Genomic DNA, 20112 nt, shown 5'->3' with positions numbered 1-20112 from the left:
AGGGAGCAAACCAGTGCCGCCCACAGTGCGTCACACCTTCCTTCCCCTACTCTCCCAGCGACAGGGCTGCGTGGAAGCCACACTATTAGTTCCACATAATTGGAAAGTGTGTCAGGATCTCCCAGACATGAACCAGAAACATGCTCTCAGTTGTCACCTCCAACATGACTAATGCAGTTGTGTCTTAATTAGTCACTGCTCACTGACTGCGCTGACAGCATCGGAGCTTGTTCTAAGGCCCTGACTTGTGATGGGGTGGTGCAGATGAGAGGCTAGTGGGAAGGAAGGCCCATGAGTGGCCACTTTTTCAGGTTCCTTTTCCACTGGTTTCTCTGAACCCAGCTGACCTTTGCCAAAGGCCCTTGTCAGGAGAAGGCAACATCACGAAAGCAGGATTGACAGGGTCATAACTTTGGCATACTTTTATTGGAAAGAGGACAAATGTGAACAAATAAATGTCATCCAGAAGATTCCTTTAAAAGCCAGCTGTTCTGTCACAGGTTCTCATGGAGCTCCTCAGAGGCTGGAGGGCAACTGTGGATAAACCATGCCATCTGGGTGTAGCTCGGGGTAGAGCAATTGCTTAGCATATACGAGGCCCTGGGTTCATTCCCCTGCACCACAAAAGATAAAAATTTAAAAATTATCTTATTAGCCAATCTGCATGGTCCCCAACCAACAATGGCTGATGGGGCCATGGGGCTACTTATGGCCTATTACCTACTGTAGCTGTCTTATAAAGACCTGTTCTTAGGCCATTGTATGAGGGGCTGGAAGGAAAAGGTGGTAGAAACAACTGTCTCATAAATGGAAGAACCTTGGCCTTTACCCTGAGAGCAGCAGTCACTGCCTGCTAGTTTTAGTACACCCTTGCCTGATATCTGGGACCCAGGAGAGATGAGAATTTACTCCAGTGAGCAGCCAGAAGGAGCGGAGGGCCAGCAGCTGCCTAGGAGAGGGACCCTGACAGTTTTGCTGCCAGGCAGCCTCTCAGGCTCCTCCCCTACTCTTCTCTCTCCCAGCACACTGTTCATTAGGCCTCACAGTTGCAAGATCAAGGGCCCTTCAACTCTTTAGGAACTTCAGACATGACTTAAGACAGAAACAAAAATTTGCTGGCTCCAAGATACAAAGCTTCAAAGGGGATTTTGAAAATGTCTACAGAGCATAACATCACATCAGTTAGGCAACCACACTCTTGTATACTTACAAACTTGTTATGTTCATTGTGGGACATGGTGTACTTTTTTAGGTTGACAAGCTGGAGGAGGGCAGATGTCTCCAAAAGTGAGTGTGCTGGAACCTGCGGAGGTTGGGACAGAGTTCTGGGTGTGCGTACTCTGCTGCTGAGGACCTATCACATAAAAGGAAAGGCCTGACATTTCACCTCTAGCACTTTCCATTTAAGCCAAACTTCCCAAAAAGGGCTGAAAAAGTGGTAGACAAAGAATTGAGTGCATTTTGGGATGGGGCAACAAGTAACTCCTGCTAGTTCATCTTTAAGGAAATTAAGAAATAGTTATAAGGGGCTGGGGATGTGGCTCAAGTGGTAGCGCGCTCGCCTGGCATGCGTGCGGCCCGGTAGCGCGCTCGCCTGGCATGCGTGCGGCCCGGGTTCGATCCTCAGCACCACATACAAACAAAGGTGTTGTGTCCGCCGAAAACTAAAAAATAAATATTAAAATTCTCTCTCTCTCTCTCTCTCTCTCTCTCACTCTCTCTTTAAAAAAAAAAAGAAATAGTTATAAAACTTCATTAGTTCCTAAAGGAGGCTGAAATGCATTAGGAGTACATTCTCTCCATTTTGAGACAGTTCTGGTTAAAAACAAATGATACTAAACAGGGAGACTGGTTATGGCAAGATAATTGGGGACTGACTGATAATACAAATACATGAGCCCTCCCTCTCCCCAAATTCTTCAAATAAAACACCTTTTTGTTACCCTCAAAAGTTAATTAGCAAATAAAATATTTACAACATTAAGGGCTAATTCACTCAAGTATAGTAAATAACAGCAAAACAAATAATTTTTCATTAGTATCTGTATTGGCTCAGAAGTCTCATTTTCAAATTAAATGAGAGTCTCAGTCCCTTCCTGCATACTCCAGGAATAATTGGCAAATGGAAGCTGTATTTTAGCATCTTTGTTCAGCTGCCCTTTCCAGGTCTGTGTATTTTGCTATCTTTGAGAAGTTTCTAGGGTACCCCTCATACTATGCCTTGGTTCATCATCTTTCCAAATATGTTCCTTTCTGACACACTCTGCAGATCTTCTGGCTTCTAGTTTGCCTTCCCGAACTCTCCCTGGTACAAGGAGATAACCTGGTACAAGCAATATTCTGGAGGCTGTAGGGTAGTTTCTAAAGGTTCTCAAAATGGAGCTTCTGAGAGCCTCCCCAGCAAGCACCCTGCACACCCTCCTCACTTCACCTCCTCATTCTGCACCTGGCCTCTCCAAAGAGCAGGTGTTCATAAAGATGTGAAAAGTTTCTCCTGCTCTTATTCTTTTTCTTCTCTAGTTCTTACACCAGGCACAGCCCTTTTTTACTCATGGCTCTTCCAAGACTTGGCTGGAAACATGTTCCCCAATTCCCCCACTGGATATCAATTCCATTCAGCCCAGGGACCTTATGGCAGCCCTCTTGAGCTCTTACCTTCTGGGGCTACACACCCCCTCACCTGGGCTACTTCACCTGCAAGTTCTGGATGCTCCCAACTCCTGTTTCTTCCTCCATATCAAGGTAAGAATCACTGATGTCAGTGTACATCTTGGTGTGAATGAGTCAGAGCCCTTCCCTATGGGATCCAAATTTCCAGTATCCTCTAATTCTGGAATGATAGTCTTTGAGCTCAGTGAAAAAAAAAAATTCTATCACCAAGCTGAAGACAGGAAGGGGAAGGGCTTCCCCAAACTTCCAAAAATCATATGACTGCTTTACTCTGCACCAAAATGCATCCTGACCCATCAAGGAATAGCTGCTTCATAAATAACAACAAAACAAACAAGACAAGGACCAGGCCAGGTGGAAAATGGAGGGGAGAGGAAAGCAATGGGAAATACTACCTTAGAGTGAGGAGGGAAAAGAGTGAAAGAGACCCCTAGTCTTTCAGTCCCAGACACAGAAGGCGCCAGACAACTATTCCTCTTCCAAGGTCAGGATTCGAAGTCCCAGTGTCACTATCTGCGTAGGGAGAGATGATCCCCTGACGAAATCTAATGGTTCAGATTCAAATTATCTGCCCACCTTCCTTAGGCATTTTCCCCCCATTTTGGAGGGAAGAAGGGTATGAAAGAAGAAAGGTCTTAACAAGGATGTGAAGAAAATAATTTATTCTTTTTTAAACCAGGAGATTGACATGAAACCAGCAACATAAGTACATGATTAAAAGAAAAAAAAAGATGGAAGGAAAGAAGAGCTGTACTTGGATTAGGTTGGGAAGTGGCATCAAACAGGGCCGAGCAGATGCTACCTCCAGAGCCAGGAGTCACTATGGAGTGAGCATTACAAAGCATAGCAGTGTCCCTTACTGAGTCACCCTAGGCCAAGTCTGAAGTGAGCAACTCTTATGTGTGGTCAGAGAAGCAAAGGAAGCCAGCAATAGTGTTATTCTCACCACTGAAGGCTTCTCCTGTCATAAAAAGGACATGCCTTACAGACATGTTTCCATGAAGAAGTAGCCTCACTACATTTAAAATGGTACTTAAAGCCAAATGTGATTCCCCTGCCAAATCCTTCATGGGTGAAGTGGGGCAGCCTGGTCCACACATATGCAAGTGACCTGAGGCAAGAGGTATGGTTCTGGGACAGGCAGTAAGAGAAAACACCAGAGGTCATGGTTAGGTTCACTGGGCTTCAGGGAAGTGTCAAGAGGGTGGAGATCTTTGGAGGGTCTTTGGCCAAAGTGCTGACAGCCTGCAAGGCAGGTACTAGCAGGGAAGCAGGTAGCCAGGATATAATAGTGGGAATCTGGAATATTCCCCAAAGGCTCATTATTGAAGGCTTGATCCCTATTGCAGCAATGCTCAGAGGTGGGCTTTTGGGAATTGATTGGATCATGAAGGCTTTCTCATCAATATATTAACCCATTGATTGGTTCATAACTGAACTGAATATCGGGAAGTGGTAGAAACTGTGCCTAGTTGGAAGAAGTAGGTCACTGGGGACATGCTCTAGAAAGGTATATTTTGTCCCTGGTTTGTTCCCCCATCTGCTTCCTGGCTGCCATGAGGTGAGAAGTTCTGCTGCACCACAAATTCTTTGCCATGATACTCTGATTCACAGGCCCATAGCAATGGGCCAGTCAACCATGGACTGAAACTTCTGAAACCGTAAGCCAAAATAAATCTTTCCTCCTCTAAATTGATTTTCTTGGGTATTTTGTTGCAGTGATAGAAAGCTAACACACACAGCACTACTTGTCCTAGAAACAGGAAAGCAGGACATAAAAAGGAATCTGGCCCATGTTCCAGCTGGCCATCTGTCAAGAGGAGCAGGTCCCAACAGCAGCACCTGGTGGATAATGTGGGAGGAGATGAGGGGAAGAACCCCGCTGTCAGACATAGAGCCTCTCTCCACCTGAGAACGGCAGTCCCATACCCAAAGACCTCAGCATCTCAAGGTCTGGGAACCTACATTTCTAACCTGTAATCCAGAACACTCTGAGGCACATGGCTGGAAGACTATGCTTTATGTCTGTCAAGTGAGCGTGGTGAGTGGCAGGACTCTGGGGAAGGGGACAGTGGAATGGTCAGCAGCAGAAGAGAAGGAGCTTGTGTGAATGGAAGGCCCATTTCTGTGCACTTGAGACAACCCTTTTGCTGACTTAGCCTGATCCTAACCTACCAAGATCATGCTTTTGGAGGGCCTCTATTGCTTAAGATACCTTGCATTCGGTGTCTCAATTCAGAGGGGAAACAGATAAAAAGGTGTCAAAGTGACTGGGCCCTAGTCTTGGTAGGCTGATGGGTCTTGGTCCTCAGCTTCTTGGTACTGAGTCCAAGCAAGTGGGTTTAAATGCATGCATTTCAATGAACAATACCAGCTGCCTTTACTGGCCCTCTCTCTGGAGGTAAACTTGGAAGATCTGGAGACATTAGGCCAGAGGATTACTAACTATTAACATTGAAGACATAGTCTGTGCATGTACTTCCAAAGAGAAATCATGTCTAAAAGGAATTAATACATTAATGAAAAAAGAAAAACACTTGGGGCTGGGGTTGTGGCTCAGTGGTAGAGTGTTCACCTAGCACGGGTGAGGCTCTGGGCTGGATCCTCAGCACCACATAAAAATAAATTAATTAATTAAAGATATTGTATCCAACTACAACTAAAAAATAAATATTAAAAAAAAAACACACTTTACAACCCCAGAACAATGCTTGACGATCTCACCTGCATATGCAGGGCACAGGGAGCCTGGGTTCATGTGGTGGCCAGGAGGCTCACTCCCTGAAGCCTACCACTCTTGTCCTGGGGCTGGAATTCAGTTGTACTGAGCAGTGCTGGAAATAACAGGTCAGTGAGAAGGGCTTGACTTGGTGATATTTGCCATATAGAGTTTGTCCTATTTTATTCTAAGGATAAAAAGAAACATTTACACAACTTTGGTCATCAATTTCCATGTGCAAAGTTACAGAAAACTGCTAAAAGTAGCTCGTGCTGGAGTAATTTCAAACCTTCAAAGCCCCCCTTCTTTCAGGTGGTCAGACATGAAGTCTTCAGCTAACTTCTACCCTCCCTCCAATCAACAATTCCTGGGGAAGGCACAAGCTAGCCTGGGGAATAAAAGCATGATAGGCAAGATTCTTCACGCACACGGGGAAATGTGATCCCAAAAGCTTCACATTTGCATTTGAGGTTTTTTGTTTAGTAACATTTTTTTCCTTCTCTAAAAACTCCAACCACAGCGTTGACATGTGGAAAGCCACAACTCCCAGGCCACATTCCGTTCTTGTTTGGTGCACAGCATCTGGTTTTTTCCTTATTTTATGGAAGAATCTAAATATTCCTGTGAGGGATAAACAGCTGCCTCTCTTTTTCTTGGCCAGATCATTATTCACTACTAACATCTAAGATAAAGTTTGCTGGAGCATGTAGCTACAAAGGTCAATCACACTCAATAGGAATAAATATATTCATAAAAACAAAAGTACTGATTAGAACAAAATAATGAAAAAAGTACATCTATTTTAAAAAGGCTGTTTGGTTTCCACTTAAAAATGAAAATTCCTCCTTTGCATTTAAGACTTCAAGTGGATGAGTGTTTCATCCATGGTCTCACCTCCTGGGTGGTTCTCACTACACTGCAGACCCCTTGGCAGGGATTTTGCATGGTAACATTGCACCCAAGAACTGTCCCAAGTGGATCCGGGTGCCATAGGTATCAAGACGCTCTTGAAGTCAAGTCATTTTGTCAGCAACTTTGGATACTCCAAACTGAGTCCTGAGAAAGTGGATCAGCTTAGCTTCTGTGAGGAATGCTGTCCCAAGAGTCAGTCCTAAGCAAATGGCCCCCACAGTGATGTGTGCCAGCCTAGCGGGCCAGCCCTGATCACAGCACAGGAACACCTGGGAAAGGAAAGCACTGTCACTGCCTGGTTCCTGGGTCTGTACCCCCTTCCTCTGGGACAAGCCAGGGAAAGTGGCTGTGGAAGACCATCCTTGCACATGAATGAGTTTCCTCCCCAGCTGGGTGTGAGGCGCTCAGTCACTTTTAATGTGGCAGAGCTTTCCCCACCCTTCTTAGGTTGGAGAGTTTGTCTGTGTAGAGGTGGGTCTCACCACTGCCCCAAAGATCCGATCATTGCACCTGACCTTGCAACACTGCCCCCCTGACCTTCATTGGATGGGAATTTCCCCAGAATTCTTTGTTCCCCAACAAAAGCCCTCTCCCTAGCGTTCTCTCTCTCTCTTGCTAGCCTCTTCAGTAAAACCTCGCTGCCTCCCTGAGAAGCTTGAGGCTGAGGGTTTGAGGAGCTGTCCTGGAGCTAGTTTAAAGATAAAATGGTATCTGTGTCTTTAATTTAAACTCCCTGAGGATTTTCCCACCCAAACCGTTCACACCATCTGTGCTGGCCTGGCTGGCCATGGACTAAAGGTGGCTATTATTCTGGCTTCCAAATCAGATAAAAGGTATGTCAACTGGGCTGTGGGTCTACTCTCTTCCCACTGGTAATTTTTTTGTCATGTCTAGCAAAAGGTGATGCTCCAGACGCCTACGGAAAGGATAAGAGGAGGTAAATAATTGTCCAGTCAGTTCAAGCAGGGGGAAGGGGAAACCTAAGGGGGGGGGCAGTGGAGAGCTACAGAAGCATGTGGTGTGGAGGCTGCGGGATCTCACCTCTGAAACACCAGTAATACCACCACTGAGGGCAAATGCCCCAAGAAGGACTGGCGACAGGTGCAGGCCAGCCAGGGGCCTGTGTGGGCTCTCTTGGTAGTAGCGATAGATGAAGCAAAGGCTCTGTGTGATCCGAATGCCCATGTTAAAGCAGTTGGCCAGGATGAAGCCCACGCTGCCACACCAACGGGTCAGGAGATAGGACAGCACCAGGAATGAGGATGACAGTGCCAGCATTGTGAAATTGTACCTGAGGAGAAGAAGACAAGCAAAACAGGGCAGTGGGTACCTTGACCCAAGATAAGACTTGTATAAAAAAGTGGCCATGAACAACAATTCACAGAAAGAACCTCTGCTTTCCCATAAGTCCAGCTAAGTTCCCATAATACAGTTTTCTATAACACTGAATACTACACACATAACATAGAAATGTCAATGTCCCATTTACCCTTGAACTAAAGAGTACGAAATGAATGATTCAAGATATTTATGTGTTTTAAGGATAATAGTTGATTAGTGAAGCAACTTAGTTATCAAAATGCATAAAAATCCTGTTCAGCGCAAGCCCCCAACATAAGGTATAAGAATGTGACCTGGATAATAGTTATATATTAGATACTATGACAGGCCTGTGAGGAATGTGAGGACAAATTGATAAATGAACACAAATAGCCTGCCCTTGTCCTTTGGAGCCTGGATTTGTTTCACAGACAAAGTAAGAAGCACAGAGACCGAAGAACTTGCCTAAGGAGTAAGCCAATATGCCAGTCTGACTCCCAGCCCCCAACCTTCAGTGCCTAACACTGCCTCCCTTGGGAAATGTAATACCCCATAAACTTGGGTAGTGGACCGCACTCAAAACAAGTGACCAGCCTCCAGAATGAAATATGAGCAGGAAGCGAAGCCTGGATCCCCTCTGGTATTTGCAGACTCTTATATACTCTTTTCCACTCTATTTCTAAGGCTCTCTGGATTCTGGAGCTAAGTGGTTATGCTATTCCTATCACTTCTGATTTCAAAGAAGCACATCACTTAGTCATCCTCACTTCTCTGCAAAGGAAGGAACTAAGTCTCAGCAAACATAAAATAACTGCCGTAGTCCTCCAAAAGACTATGGTATAGCCATGAACCAAATTTCCCAGAATCTGGTTTCCATCTAGCTCAGAGAAGACACTCCATGAATACACAACTGTTGAGGGAACCAAACCCTTAGGTCCCCAAGCTGTGTCCACTAAATGGACTCTGAAGAGACCATCCAGGTTCTTCACATGAAGCATTGTAAGAAAGCCACTGTGCTCCCTGAATGCCCACTTACAGGTCCTTGGGCCGAACAAATACAAGGTGTTATGGAAATATACTTTATGAAAACACATGGTAAATGCGTGTGTGCTCACACATGCACACAAGCACTTGTGCGTGCATGCACACACACTCACACACACACACACACACACACACAATATCTGTACTCTAACTAGAAAGGTGATTTCATCTAGAATTCCAGCAACAAAATTTGCTGCTTAGTAGAAAAATCTCTTAATAGAAGTGCAAGAGCCTGCACCTCCACTGGGGAAGGTTTTATTTATTTCTTGGTGGTACTGAGGATGGAATCCAGAGGTACTTTACCACTAAGCTACATCTCCAGCCTTCCAATTTTTTTAAATTTTGAGATAGGGTCTCACTAAGTTGCTCAGGGCCTTACTAAATTGCTGAGGCTAGCCTTGAACTTGCAATCCTTCTGCCTCAGCCTCCGAGTTGCTGGGATCACAGGTATGCACTATTGTGCTCATCTTCCACTAGGGAAGCTTTTTTTTTTTTTTTTTTTTACTACTAATAAATAATTAGAATAGTCATCTCATAACAAGCCACTGAAGGTGGGATCCATCACAGACCAGGAGTTTGACCTCTTTTCCAAAAGAAACAGACATATACTCTGTTATTTTTTTCAAAAACTATTTCAGAAGGGTATTCTACACCAATCCTTGGTGTCTGAGCTATAGATTCAAAAACTTTCAAAGTCATCCTCACACAACTCCAAGTAAAATGGCAGTAATGAATGAAACCAATAGCTAATTCATACTAATTCAAGCTGGGAAGCATTCAACTATGTAGCCTCTTTGGTATGACCATCTAGGAGGAGTTGAGAATGATAAGGCCCACTGTCTTCCACTACAAGAGGCTCTGTAGCTGCTAAACTTTTCAGAAGTCACAAATCTGTAGTCTTAAAGACATAATCCACTTCATTAAAAAAAAAAGTAAAGAGCTTTAAAGATGCAATTAAAACAGCACTATTGAAATCAAAGCAAAATTATTCATCATTGACAATGACTATTTTATAAGGGTTGGTTTACATAAATAGCAATTTATTTATGAATGTTTATTTCTCCATGATCCGAGAAGATACTGGACTTAAAATCAGGTTTACCAGAAAATGGATGGTCAAGGGTATTAACTGTAGTATTGACCAAAGCACCCCTTAGTAGCTGCTAACTGAACACATTAAATCACAGCCACACAAATTTTTGTTTGTTTGTTTTTGGCAGCATTTAATCCATAGATGCTCTACCATGGAGCTTCATCCCCAGTCCTTTTTATTTTTTATCTTGAGACAGGGTCTTGCTAAGTTGTTGAGGCTGGCCTTGAACTTGTGATTCTCCTGCCTCAGCTTCCTTAGTTGCTGGGATTACAAATGTGTAAAATGGAGCCTCTGCATTTACAAAAAGGACAGCACTGACCTCTTATGTATCAGCACAAGAAGATCACAGTCATTTTTCATTCAACAGTTATGTGGTTTATATATAAGGGCACTCTAAGATCAATAAATCAGGCAAAGGAGCTGTCAATCTTGGGCCTTCCTCTGCCTAGAAAGCATTGTCCTGTCTCTGACCATCTTTTGGTCATTCAGACCTCAACTTAGCCAATCTAATGGCCCCCCACCACTCACTACATAATCCTATTTTATTTTTTAGTACAGTACATTTTCTACTTTCTTAACTAGTTTGCCTCTCATTACCTCTGGAGAGCAGGGATCTTAGCTGTTTTTTTTCACTGCTGTATTCCCAAAACTTAAAAAAATGCTTGTTAGAGAGTAAATGCACAAAAGTTTTTGTTGAATGCAAGAAAGAAAATGAGACATCTTACACAAAAGAGAACAAAAAATTCTTCAGTACAGTATAATGAAAAAATCCATCAATCAGATCCTATATATTAGGCTATTAAATAAAAAGCAACTTGCAATTCAAAGGAAGCCTTAACATTTCAGAACTAACCACTCTATTTTTATTTAGAAAAACACTGGTTAACCTGAAGTTGACTAGATAAAAATCCACGTCTGCATCAATGCCTTTTTAAAATTCTGAATCTAAAATGTTCAATGTAAAGTCATCATAATCGATTTTAACATTTAATTTAAGCTATTAATTCTACTATAAAAATCCGAGCTACAGTTTTATTTGGTTAAATTCACAAGGATGGAAAAAAAAAAAAAAAAAAAAAACAGGGTCTATGATGAACTTGGGTGCTCCATATGCTCAGACCAGGACAAAGGGCTGGGGACAGGGACCCAGACAGAACTGAGAGTGCTGTCAGAAGACCATGCTTAAAGTCATATTTTACTCCAAGGGGATTGAAGTTATATCAGATAAGAACTGCATTAGAAGGTGCTCTGGCCTCTGATTTTTCTGCTTCCTAATACCATGAAAACAATTTTCCAGATGTTGAAATATTGTCAACATTCCATTATAGCTAACTTAAAGAGTTGTTTCCTTTGGTTCAGTGCAACATAAAAGAAAAGAAAGCAACCATCCACTGTATTTCCTCTTGGTTTTGTTGCAAGTTTTTTTATTTATTTGTGGTATTAGAAATTGAACCCAGGGGCACACTCCATTGAGCTACAATCTCAGACCTTTATTTTTTTGTTATGAGAAAGGGTTTTACTTGGTTGCCAATGCTGACCTGGAAATTATGATCCTCCTGCCTCAGCCTCCTGAGACTCTTGGATTACAGGTGAGAGCCACTGTGCTGAGCAGCAATTTTTTTTCTTTTTTATATTTTAAATGGATTCAGTGTTGACCCACACACACACTAATGCTAAAGTTATTACAATAAAATTCCCTTCAAGTGCTAGACTGCTAGTCCAAGCTCTTTCTATGATGTCACAAAGCCTTAGTTAGTATGTGTCAAATTATATTTTTAAATGATTCAATTGTGAGAAGCATTTTAAATAAAAAAAATGGTACTTTCAAAGTAAACTTAGACTTTTTCATCCATGGGGTGGGGGAAGAGTGGACTCAAAGCAATTCTATATCTACAAACCTAATTATTTGAGGTGAAAACCATGTCTAGACCACTATTTTAAAACTATGGTAGGTCTTGGGATGTAGCTTAGTAGCAGAGTGCTTGCCTAGCACGCACAAGAGCCTGGGTTCAATTCCCAGTATTACAAAATGAATAAATAAATAAATAAAACTATGAATTGTGACCTATTAATAGGCTGAGAAATCAATTCAGAAGGTTATAAGATGATATTTTTGAAAAATGAAGTAGAAGAAATAGAAAGCATCATTGTATCTTGTGCATAACTGGAATACTTCCTGCTTTGTGGATTTTGGCTTCAGTACCAAGGTATCTACTGGGTCACAGAGCTCAATGTAAGTTTACTGTGAAAGCTGGCCTGGGCCGGTAGTTATCACACACTTAGAATCAGAATCACCTGGAACTGTGTAATGACTTGATTCCCTGGTTCAAGCCTCCCCAAATTCTAACTCAACTGGTCTGGGAAGTAGCAGAATTTCCTAGGAGAATCTCATTGGTCTAGGCTGGGACATTGGTCTAGACAAGTTCTCGACCACTAGTAGCAAACAAAGTCACCATAGCTTCTATTTAAAGCATCCCAAGATGAGAACAGACAGAAGCCAGTCTAATAGGAGGAAAGGCTTCCTGATTCTGAGCTCCCTTCCCCATCCTGCCTCTAGGACCAGGCCTCAGAGAGTTCTCAATAGCACTCAAGATTACAGAGGCAGCATGAAAACACACAAGAGATCCAAGCCTCAAGGGGTGATTGAATAACAAGAGCCATTCACCCCACCATCTACACCAACCTTTTCTATTCTCTTCTCTATTTTCCTCTCTTGTCTTTTATGCTGTTCCTTAACCTTGTCCTATAGTGGTGCATTAAGATACTGCCTTGCTAGGTTTTGGTATTTAGGACAGAAGAGGTGAATAATTCTGGGTGTGGGCCAAAGGCACTTAACCAGGAGTTCACCTCAGAATAATTGATATATACATACATGCACACATGCACACTCACTCTCAAGGGCCTGCTGTTCCTACAGGTATGATGGGAAAAAGAGTAGTGCAAATATACCAGATAGAAATATGCATTTCTAATAAGCTCCACAGAGGATTTTGACACACAACCAATGTTAAGACCCACTGGCTGAAGTTCCAGAGCAGGGTTGCTGATCTAGAGTCAATAGATAACAAGAGCTGAGGACCACTAAGTGGGGGCTGGGTAATAGGATGGAGAGATGGAAGTCTACCTTATTGTATGCCTGACTCTGTACACCTAGACAATCATGACACTTTAGGGATGACATTTCTCCATCCACAAAGGGAAGCACACAGAACTTGCTGTCCCCTGACCCTATTATAGGGAGTACTAGCTAAATCATGCCAGGCTGTAGAGATCCTGGGGATGCAGCATACTTGTGGTCTAGTATTGTCTCTGAGAAAGCCATCAGTAAACACATGTTCAGAATGAAAAGAAAAAAGATTAGCAAGTTAGTTCGTTTTGGCCAAAGGTCATGATTAAGGGTGTACCTTCTAGGTTACCCACCTGTCAACTTCCTCTTTACTCATGGCAGCAAACGTGAAACACTCAGTTACTCCATTGATGGCAAGCAGGAGGACGTAGAGACAATAGGTACGCAGCAAAACAGGACCTACAAGGAAACAACCCACCAAGATTCTAGATCCAAATAGGACTACATACTACCACAGTTTGGGTGAATGCTAAGAAAACACCAGAACTGGGCCATGGGACCTACTGGTAACAGTGGACAGAATGCGCACATATTGGAGGACTCCCAGCATTCCATGGTACTACTAAAGTAATCAGTTAAAAACAAAAGAATAGTTATGAATAAATATACAGATCTGAATACATACATAGATCTAACAACTAAAAGCAAGCTAATCTGCTCATTTTAAAATCAGCACAAGGAGGCCTGCTAGTTTGAATGCTCAAGACACAAGTGGCCCTGAATATTAAGGGAATCTCAGTTGAGCAGGTCCTAGAAAAAGATCTACTGAGATAGAACATTCACAATCCACAGTGAGAACCAGAGCCAATAATGATATTTCCTTCTCAAACAAAGTAATGCAATTCTATCACTAATTAATAAGCTTCTCCCTATCCTCCTCTCTCTGGCCAAAGCAGAAAGAAACAGGGTCACTCTCACCAGGTAACTGAATGCTAACAGCTTACATCGGCCCATCTGAGGATAGACAGTGAGCTGCCTACAGGCATGAGGAATACAAACTCTGGCATGAAGCAGTGACTAAAGAGAGAAAGCTCTGAGACAATTTGGGGACTTCAAAGATGGAATCTTAAACTGTGAATTAAATGAGATGTTATGGGTTGAACTACGTACCCTAAGACACACTGAAGTTCTAACTCCTAGCATCTCAGAATATGATCTTATTTAGAAACAGGTCTTTATGGAGCTAATATAGTTAAAAAGAGATCTAACCCAATGACTGGTATCCTTACAAAAAGGGGAAATGTGGACAAAAGACACACACACACACACACACACACACACACACACACAAAGGGAAGAAAATGTGAAGACAAATAGGGAGAACATGGCCACATGACTTAAGTGATACAAGGACAAGCCAAGGAATACCCAGGACTGTGGACAAACACCAGAAACTAGAAGAGGCAAGAAAAGACCTTCCCCTAGTGCTATCAGAGAGCAAAACCCTGCTGGCACCTTGATTTTGGACTTCTAGCCTTCAGAAAGGACCATGATACAGTAATTTCTGCGATTTAAAGTCACTAAAGGGCCAGGTGTGGTGGCACATGCCTGTAATCCCAGTGGCCTAAGAGACTGAGGCAGGAGGGTGGCAAGTTCTAAGCCAGCCTCAGCAACTTAGTGATGCCCTGAACAACTCAGCAAGACCCTTTATCAAAAGAAAATATAAAAAAGGGCTGTAGATGTGGCTCAGTGGTTCAATCCCTAGTACCAAACAAACAAACAAAATAAAGTCACTAGAGGGACTGAGAGTGTAGCTCAGTGGTAGAACACGTGCCTAACATACACAAGTTCAAACCCTAGCACAGCAAAATAATTAAATAAAGCCACTCAGTCTGTAGTACTTTGTCATGAAGCCCCAGGAAAGTAATATAAAGCCACAAAGAAAAAAAAAATTAAAAAGTCAAGAAGCTGGGCATGGTGGTACATGCCTATAATCCCAGCTATTTGGAAGGTTAAGGCAGGAGAATTGCAAATTCAAGGCCAGCCTGAGCAATTTAGAGAGACACTGTCTCAAAATAAGAAATAAAAAGGGCTGGGATGGGGCTGGGGATGTGGCTCAAGTGGTAGCGCGCTCGCCTGGCATGCGTGCGGCCTGGGTTTGATCCTCAGCATCACATACAAACAGAGATGTTGTGTCTGGGGCTGGGGATGTGGCTCAAGCGGTAGTGCGCTTGCCTGGCATGCGTGTGGCCCGGGTTCGATCCTCAGCACCACATACCAACAAAGATGTTGTGTCCGCCGAGAACTAAAAAATAAATATTAAAAATTCTCTCTCTCTCTCTCCTCTCTCACTCTCTCTTAAAAAAAAAAAAAACAGAGATGTTGTGTCTGCCGAAAACTAAAAAATAAATAAATAAATATTTTAAAACCAAAAAAAAAAAAAAAAAAGGGCTGGGGATGTAGTTCAGTGGTAGAATGCACCTGGGTTCAATCCCTAGTACTGAAAAACAAAAAAGAGGGTTGTGGGGAATACGAGGTAGAATGGAGAGAGCAAAAGTGTTATATTTTCTGGTACAGTAAAGGCCTAAGGAGATACAGTCTGATGAGACAGGAGTAGGTAGGGAGAAGAGGGGCAGCACGGATAGGGACAGTCAGCAGGCACATTGTGAAAAGTACTGCCCTACCTAGAAGCCAAATGGGCTTTACAGAGAGTGGAAGTTTGATCAAAGTGAGAGGCACTACCAGGCACGGTGGCACACACCTGCAATCCCAGCAGCTCTGGGGGCTGAGGCAGAAGGATCACGAGTTCAAAGCCAACCTCAGCAAAAGCGAGGCACTAAGCAACTCAATGAGACCCTGTCTCTAAATAAAATATAAAATAGGGTTTGGGATGTGGCTCAGTGGTTAAGCACCCAAGTTCAATCCCTGGTACCCGCCCTCCCCCCCAAAAAAAGTGTGAGGCACCAAAGACTCAGAGATAAATGCTAAAAGACGGTGCTGGGGCAGTTATGCTGGGACCTTGGCCTAGGCAAGAGAGGCCAGTGGTCCTGAAGACCCTGCAGTGACACACCAAACCACAATGCTTTTAAGACACTGAGAAACAAGAACTATTCTCAGGACTGCTCTCTCTGAAGATGAGACTGGAGAACACCTTTTTGAGTCTAAAATTATTAATGATTCAGAACTCTGATCTTTTTAATTGCTAACTCTATTATTGACGCTCAAAACCATACCTGCATCTCACTTAAATAAAAGGACAACACAATGATAGTAGTTTGTGTGTATCTCTTCTGTGATTAATTACTCTACCAGATGAACATTACAATGATGGGACAGCCTTTCTTGGCAACATCCTGTGACTGTTACAGAAAAGGCTGTTCCTTAGTGATTGCTTTCTAAAGGGGCAGAGCTGCTGTTAAACAGTTGATCCCCAATCTCTGCACATAAACTTACTAATGGCTTCCTAATGAGGCCTCCCTGCAGTTGCCTGATGGAAATGTACTTCTCACAACACAAGCCCCAGGGAGCAGCAAACCACTTCATTGGCTTCATAGCAGGTGTTCCTACAAACTTCATGACCTTTGCTCTAGTGTAGAAACTTGGCCATTTTTTCCCAATACCAAAAGTTTGAGCGCCAATATAGTGGCAACTACAATAGTGAAAGAACTTGTAAAAAGGCATTGGACAAAGCCCTTAATTTTACTGAGATGGAGCAACAGAAAAAAATCTTCTAGGTTCTTGCTAGTGACCTGAGTAATTAAAAACATCTTTGCTAAATCCAAAATGAAATTCTACAAATGGACTATTGCTAGCCTATAGCCCAATACATTTTGAAACTGGTGAAGTTCCCAAGGACCAGAAAGTGCTATGAGAGTCTCAGCAGCCTGGGCACCAGGTATTTCATCAGACATATTCAATAGTTTTCTCCTTCAAACATCAAGTGTCAGTGGATTATATATACCATTTTATTTGCTGAGATCAATTTTATTCTCTGCAAATTGCTCTGGGTTGTCCTTCCGAGGCTTTTATGCATCAGGCCTGGGATTTATGTGGCATTTACTATCTTCAGATGTGTTTAATACCAAGTGGAGATTCATTAGAGCCTGCTCTCTGCCCTCCTCCCTTGCCCCAGAGGGAGCACAGGCAAGTGCTTGGCAAAACACATTTTAGGCCTGAGAGGAAAAGCCAACTGTAAGGAATATTCATAACTTCTCCAGGTGAGGCTGGGGAACTGATCACCCTGAGCATGCACATCTCAACTCCAGTGAGAGAACAGTCCCACAAGCCCAGCTTTCCCACAACTCTCCAGGAACACAGATGTTGACTGCGTGTGCACAAATTTTTGAACTTCAGGAGACTCTTCTATTTCTGTTTGGAAATTAAAACAAACTAGACAAAACTCTAGCACATACCTGATCCTGAGCTAAGCATGGCCCCTCCATAGATATCCAGAGCCAGTTGAGAATAGGCAAAGCCAAAAACAGTGATGGTCAGGCCAGCCAGCAGGGCCAGCTTGAGCAAGGACTCCAAAACCATAGCAGCCACAGCAAAGTCCTCCTGGGTTAGGGGGAAAGAGAAGGAAGCTGGATAAATCATGAACTGAAGAACACCCTCACATCTCACCTTCCCCCTGTACTGTTTTACAGATCATTTTTCCAAATGAATTAAGATAAGACCTCACTGCTTTTCTGTAGCACATTTCTTTTCAATCAGGAAAAAAAAAAAGTGGGGATAGTGTGTATCTTTTAGGTGGCAAGAGGGGAGGTTTAGTTTTCAACTCATTTAGAATGAATCATTTTAAATATTGCTTATGAACCACTCACTCTACCCTGATTAAAAAGATTTTTTTTGTAGTTGTAGATGGACAGAATGTCTTTATTTTTATGTGGTGCTAAGGTCACTTGCCAACAATGGATAAATCTAAAATCTGAGGATGCTCAAGTCCCTTATGTAAAATGGCCTCACACGTGCTAGGCAAACACTCTGCCACTGAGCTACAGCCCCAGCCCTAATATTTTATTCTAAAATGGAGTAAGTTTTCATCTATGCCAGCCGGCTCATGTTTCTCCTGACAAATATCTCAAGATGTTGATTTATTATCAATGTACACTTGGGTTCATATTTCTTAAACCAGACTGAGAACTAAAGTAGCTCATCTTGAGATACTGTGTGCATAAACTATACTTTGTAAAATGCCTTCTTACATATGTAAGAGATGGATTTCGTTTTCTTTGAATTCTAAGATACGTCAGACATTTTCAATGGTTTTAGAAAAAGTAGTTTCTATAACCAAATGCTCCTGGATTAAAATTTCTTCATATTGACCAACCAGAGTACATAGATTTTTAGGGTCAGAATGTAGCCCTGGACAGACACAGTCTTTAAAAAACTTACATAATTGGTGTGGTGAGAGAAGCCCTGTGACCACATATTTTCTTCCCTATGCTGTAGGTTAGCCCAGCTCCAACCCTGGCATCCTCTGGTTCTTTTTTTTTTTTTTTTTTTTTTTTTTTTTGGTACTAAGGATTGAACTCAGGTGTGCTTAACCATGGAACCACACCCCCAGCCCTTTTTATTTATTTATTTTTTATTTTGAGGAAGGATCTTGCCAAGTTGCTTAGGGCCTCAAGTTGCTTGTGATCCTCCTGCCTCAGCCTCCAAAGTTGCTGAAATTACAGGTGTGTGCCACTGCACCTGGCCCTCTGGTTCTTGAGAATCTGAGAATAGGAGAGACTATCTTATTCTTATACCTAAAACTAAGCCATGGGTGGGTGTTCTGTGGGACAACTATAAAGAGCTCTGAAGCCAGGAATGGTAGTGTATGCCTGTGAGACAGGAGGACTGCAAGTTTGAACCAGCATCAGCAACTTAGAGAGACCTTGTTTCAAAATAAAAAATAAAAAGGGGTGGAGATGTGGCTCAGTGATTAAGTGCCCCTGGGTTAAATCCCCAGTAGCCAAAAAAAAAAAAAAAAAAAAAAAGCTGGGAGGGCTGGATCAAAAGTAAGGGCATACAAAGGGACAAAGGGGTAAGACAAAAGGGGACAGCCAGGAGGAGAGGGTAAAAGTCAGGAAACAGAAATGAGCTTGGGTGCTCCCATCTGCCAGAATGTGATAGAAAAATGAAAACTAGAAGAACATTTCATATCAAACAAAAGGGAAATAGACCATTCCACATTTCTTCTTTTTTTTTTTTTTAAAGAGAGAGTGAGAGAGGAGAGAGAGAGAATTTTTTTTTTTAATATTTATTTTTTAGTTCTCGGCGGACACAACATCTTTGTTGGTATGTGGTGCTGAGGATCGAACCCGGGCCACACGCATACCAGGCGAGCACGCTACCGCTTGAGCCACATCCCCAGCCCGACCATTCCACATTTCTGTCTGTCTAGCAATTAGATAGAAGTTCACTTCAGAGATGATAGGCATGAGAACCAGGATTACCTGCCGCTGAAGTGTGGCATCCTTTTCCCTCTCCAGCACCTTAGCAAAGAATATATAAAAACTCTCCTCTATTGGCTGAAAAATTAACCTGGCCACAAGGGACCCAAGATTATTCACTATATCATATACACCTATAAAACAAAAAGAAAGAAATGACAATCATATTTGTTTTTCTATTTTAACTTTCACAACATTATTAAAATGGTAAATATGTTTAATTAAACTTTTTAAAAATCTTGAGATAATTTTAGCTTTATATGTAGTTAAAGAAATAATCCAGAGAGCCCATGTACCCATTACCCAGTTTCCCAAAATGGTAACATCTTGCAAAACTATAATACAATATCGATCAAGATGCTGACATTCACACAATCGACAAGATCTTCTATCTAGCACTTTTTAATAAAAGTAAAGTTGCTTTTTAAATTGTTTTCTCATTTCTTTGGTATAAATAAATATGGAAAAGAAAAAAAAAACAGAAAGACCTATTTAGCCACATAAACCCAGGACAGATCTTTATTACTGTGATAGTGAATTCCCTTTTTCTTCTCTCCTAGCACACTTCCAACCCCCAAAATGAGCACCAGAGCTCAGCAGGAAGCAGAAGGCAAAAGGGTCTCAACAATAATTTGCCACTCAAGTTACACAAGAGGGCATAGTCAGTACACTGTATATGTTTATACAAAGATGTACAATTTATAATCTTAAGAATTCATTTCTAGGGGCTGGGGTTGTGGCTCAGTGGTAGAGTGCTCACCTAGCACGTGTGAGGTCCTGGGTTCAATCCTTAGCACCACATAAAAATAAGTAAATAAAATAAAGGTATTGTGTCCAACTACAACTAAAA

General features: G+C 42.3%; 1 protein-coding gene across 7 annotated transcripts in view; it reads right to left on the bottom strand.

The window, feature by feature from the left end:
* Positions 1-308: 308 nt before the first annotated feature.
* RFT1 (RFT1 glycolipid translocator homolog) overlaps positions 309-20112 on the bottom strand; it is a 46616-nt gene continuing 26812 nt past the window's right edge. The window contains exons 9-14 of one of the 7 annotated variants that reach the window (XM_081287245.1): positions 19266-19396; positions 17238-17382; positions 13179-13284; positions 7343-7592; positions 1211-1354; positions 309-614 (exon numbers count right to left, since the gene is read on the bottom strand). In XM_081287245.1, the coding sequence (XP_081143371.1) occupies positions 495-614; positions 1211-1354; positions 7343-7592; positions 13179-13284; positions 17238-17382; positions 19266-19396 (896 nt within the window). In that variant the 3' untranslated portion in view covers positions 309-494. Of the gene's footprint in view, positions 615-1210; positions 1355-2064; positions 6571-7342; positions 7593-13178; positions 13285-17237; positions 17383-19265; positions 19397-20112 lie in introns of those variants that run through there. The other 6 variants (XR_014021162.1, XR_014021163.1, XR_014021164.1 and 3 more) reach the window with 6 other exon arrangements.

This window comes from Spermophilus citellus, assembly GCF_964194105.1.
Source record: "Spermophilus citellus genome assembly, chromosome: 3".
Taxonomy (NCBI): Eukaryota; Metazoa; Chordata; class Mammalia; order Rodentia; family Sciuridae; genus Spermophilus; species Spermophilus citellus.
This window is presented reverse-complemented; position numbering and strand designations above follow the sequence as displayed.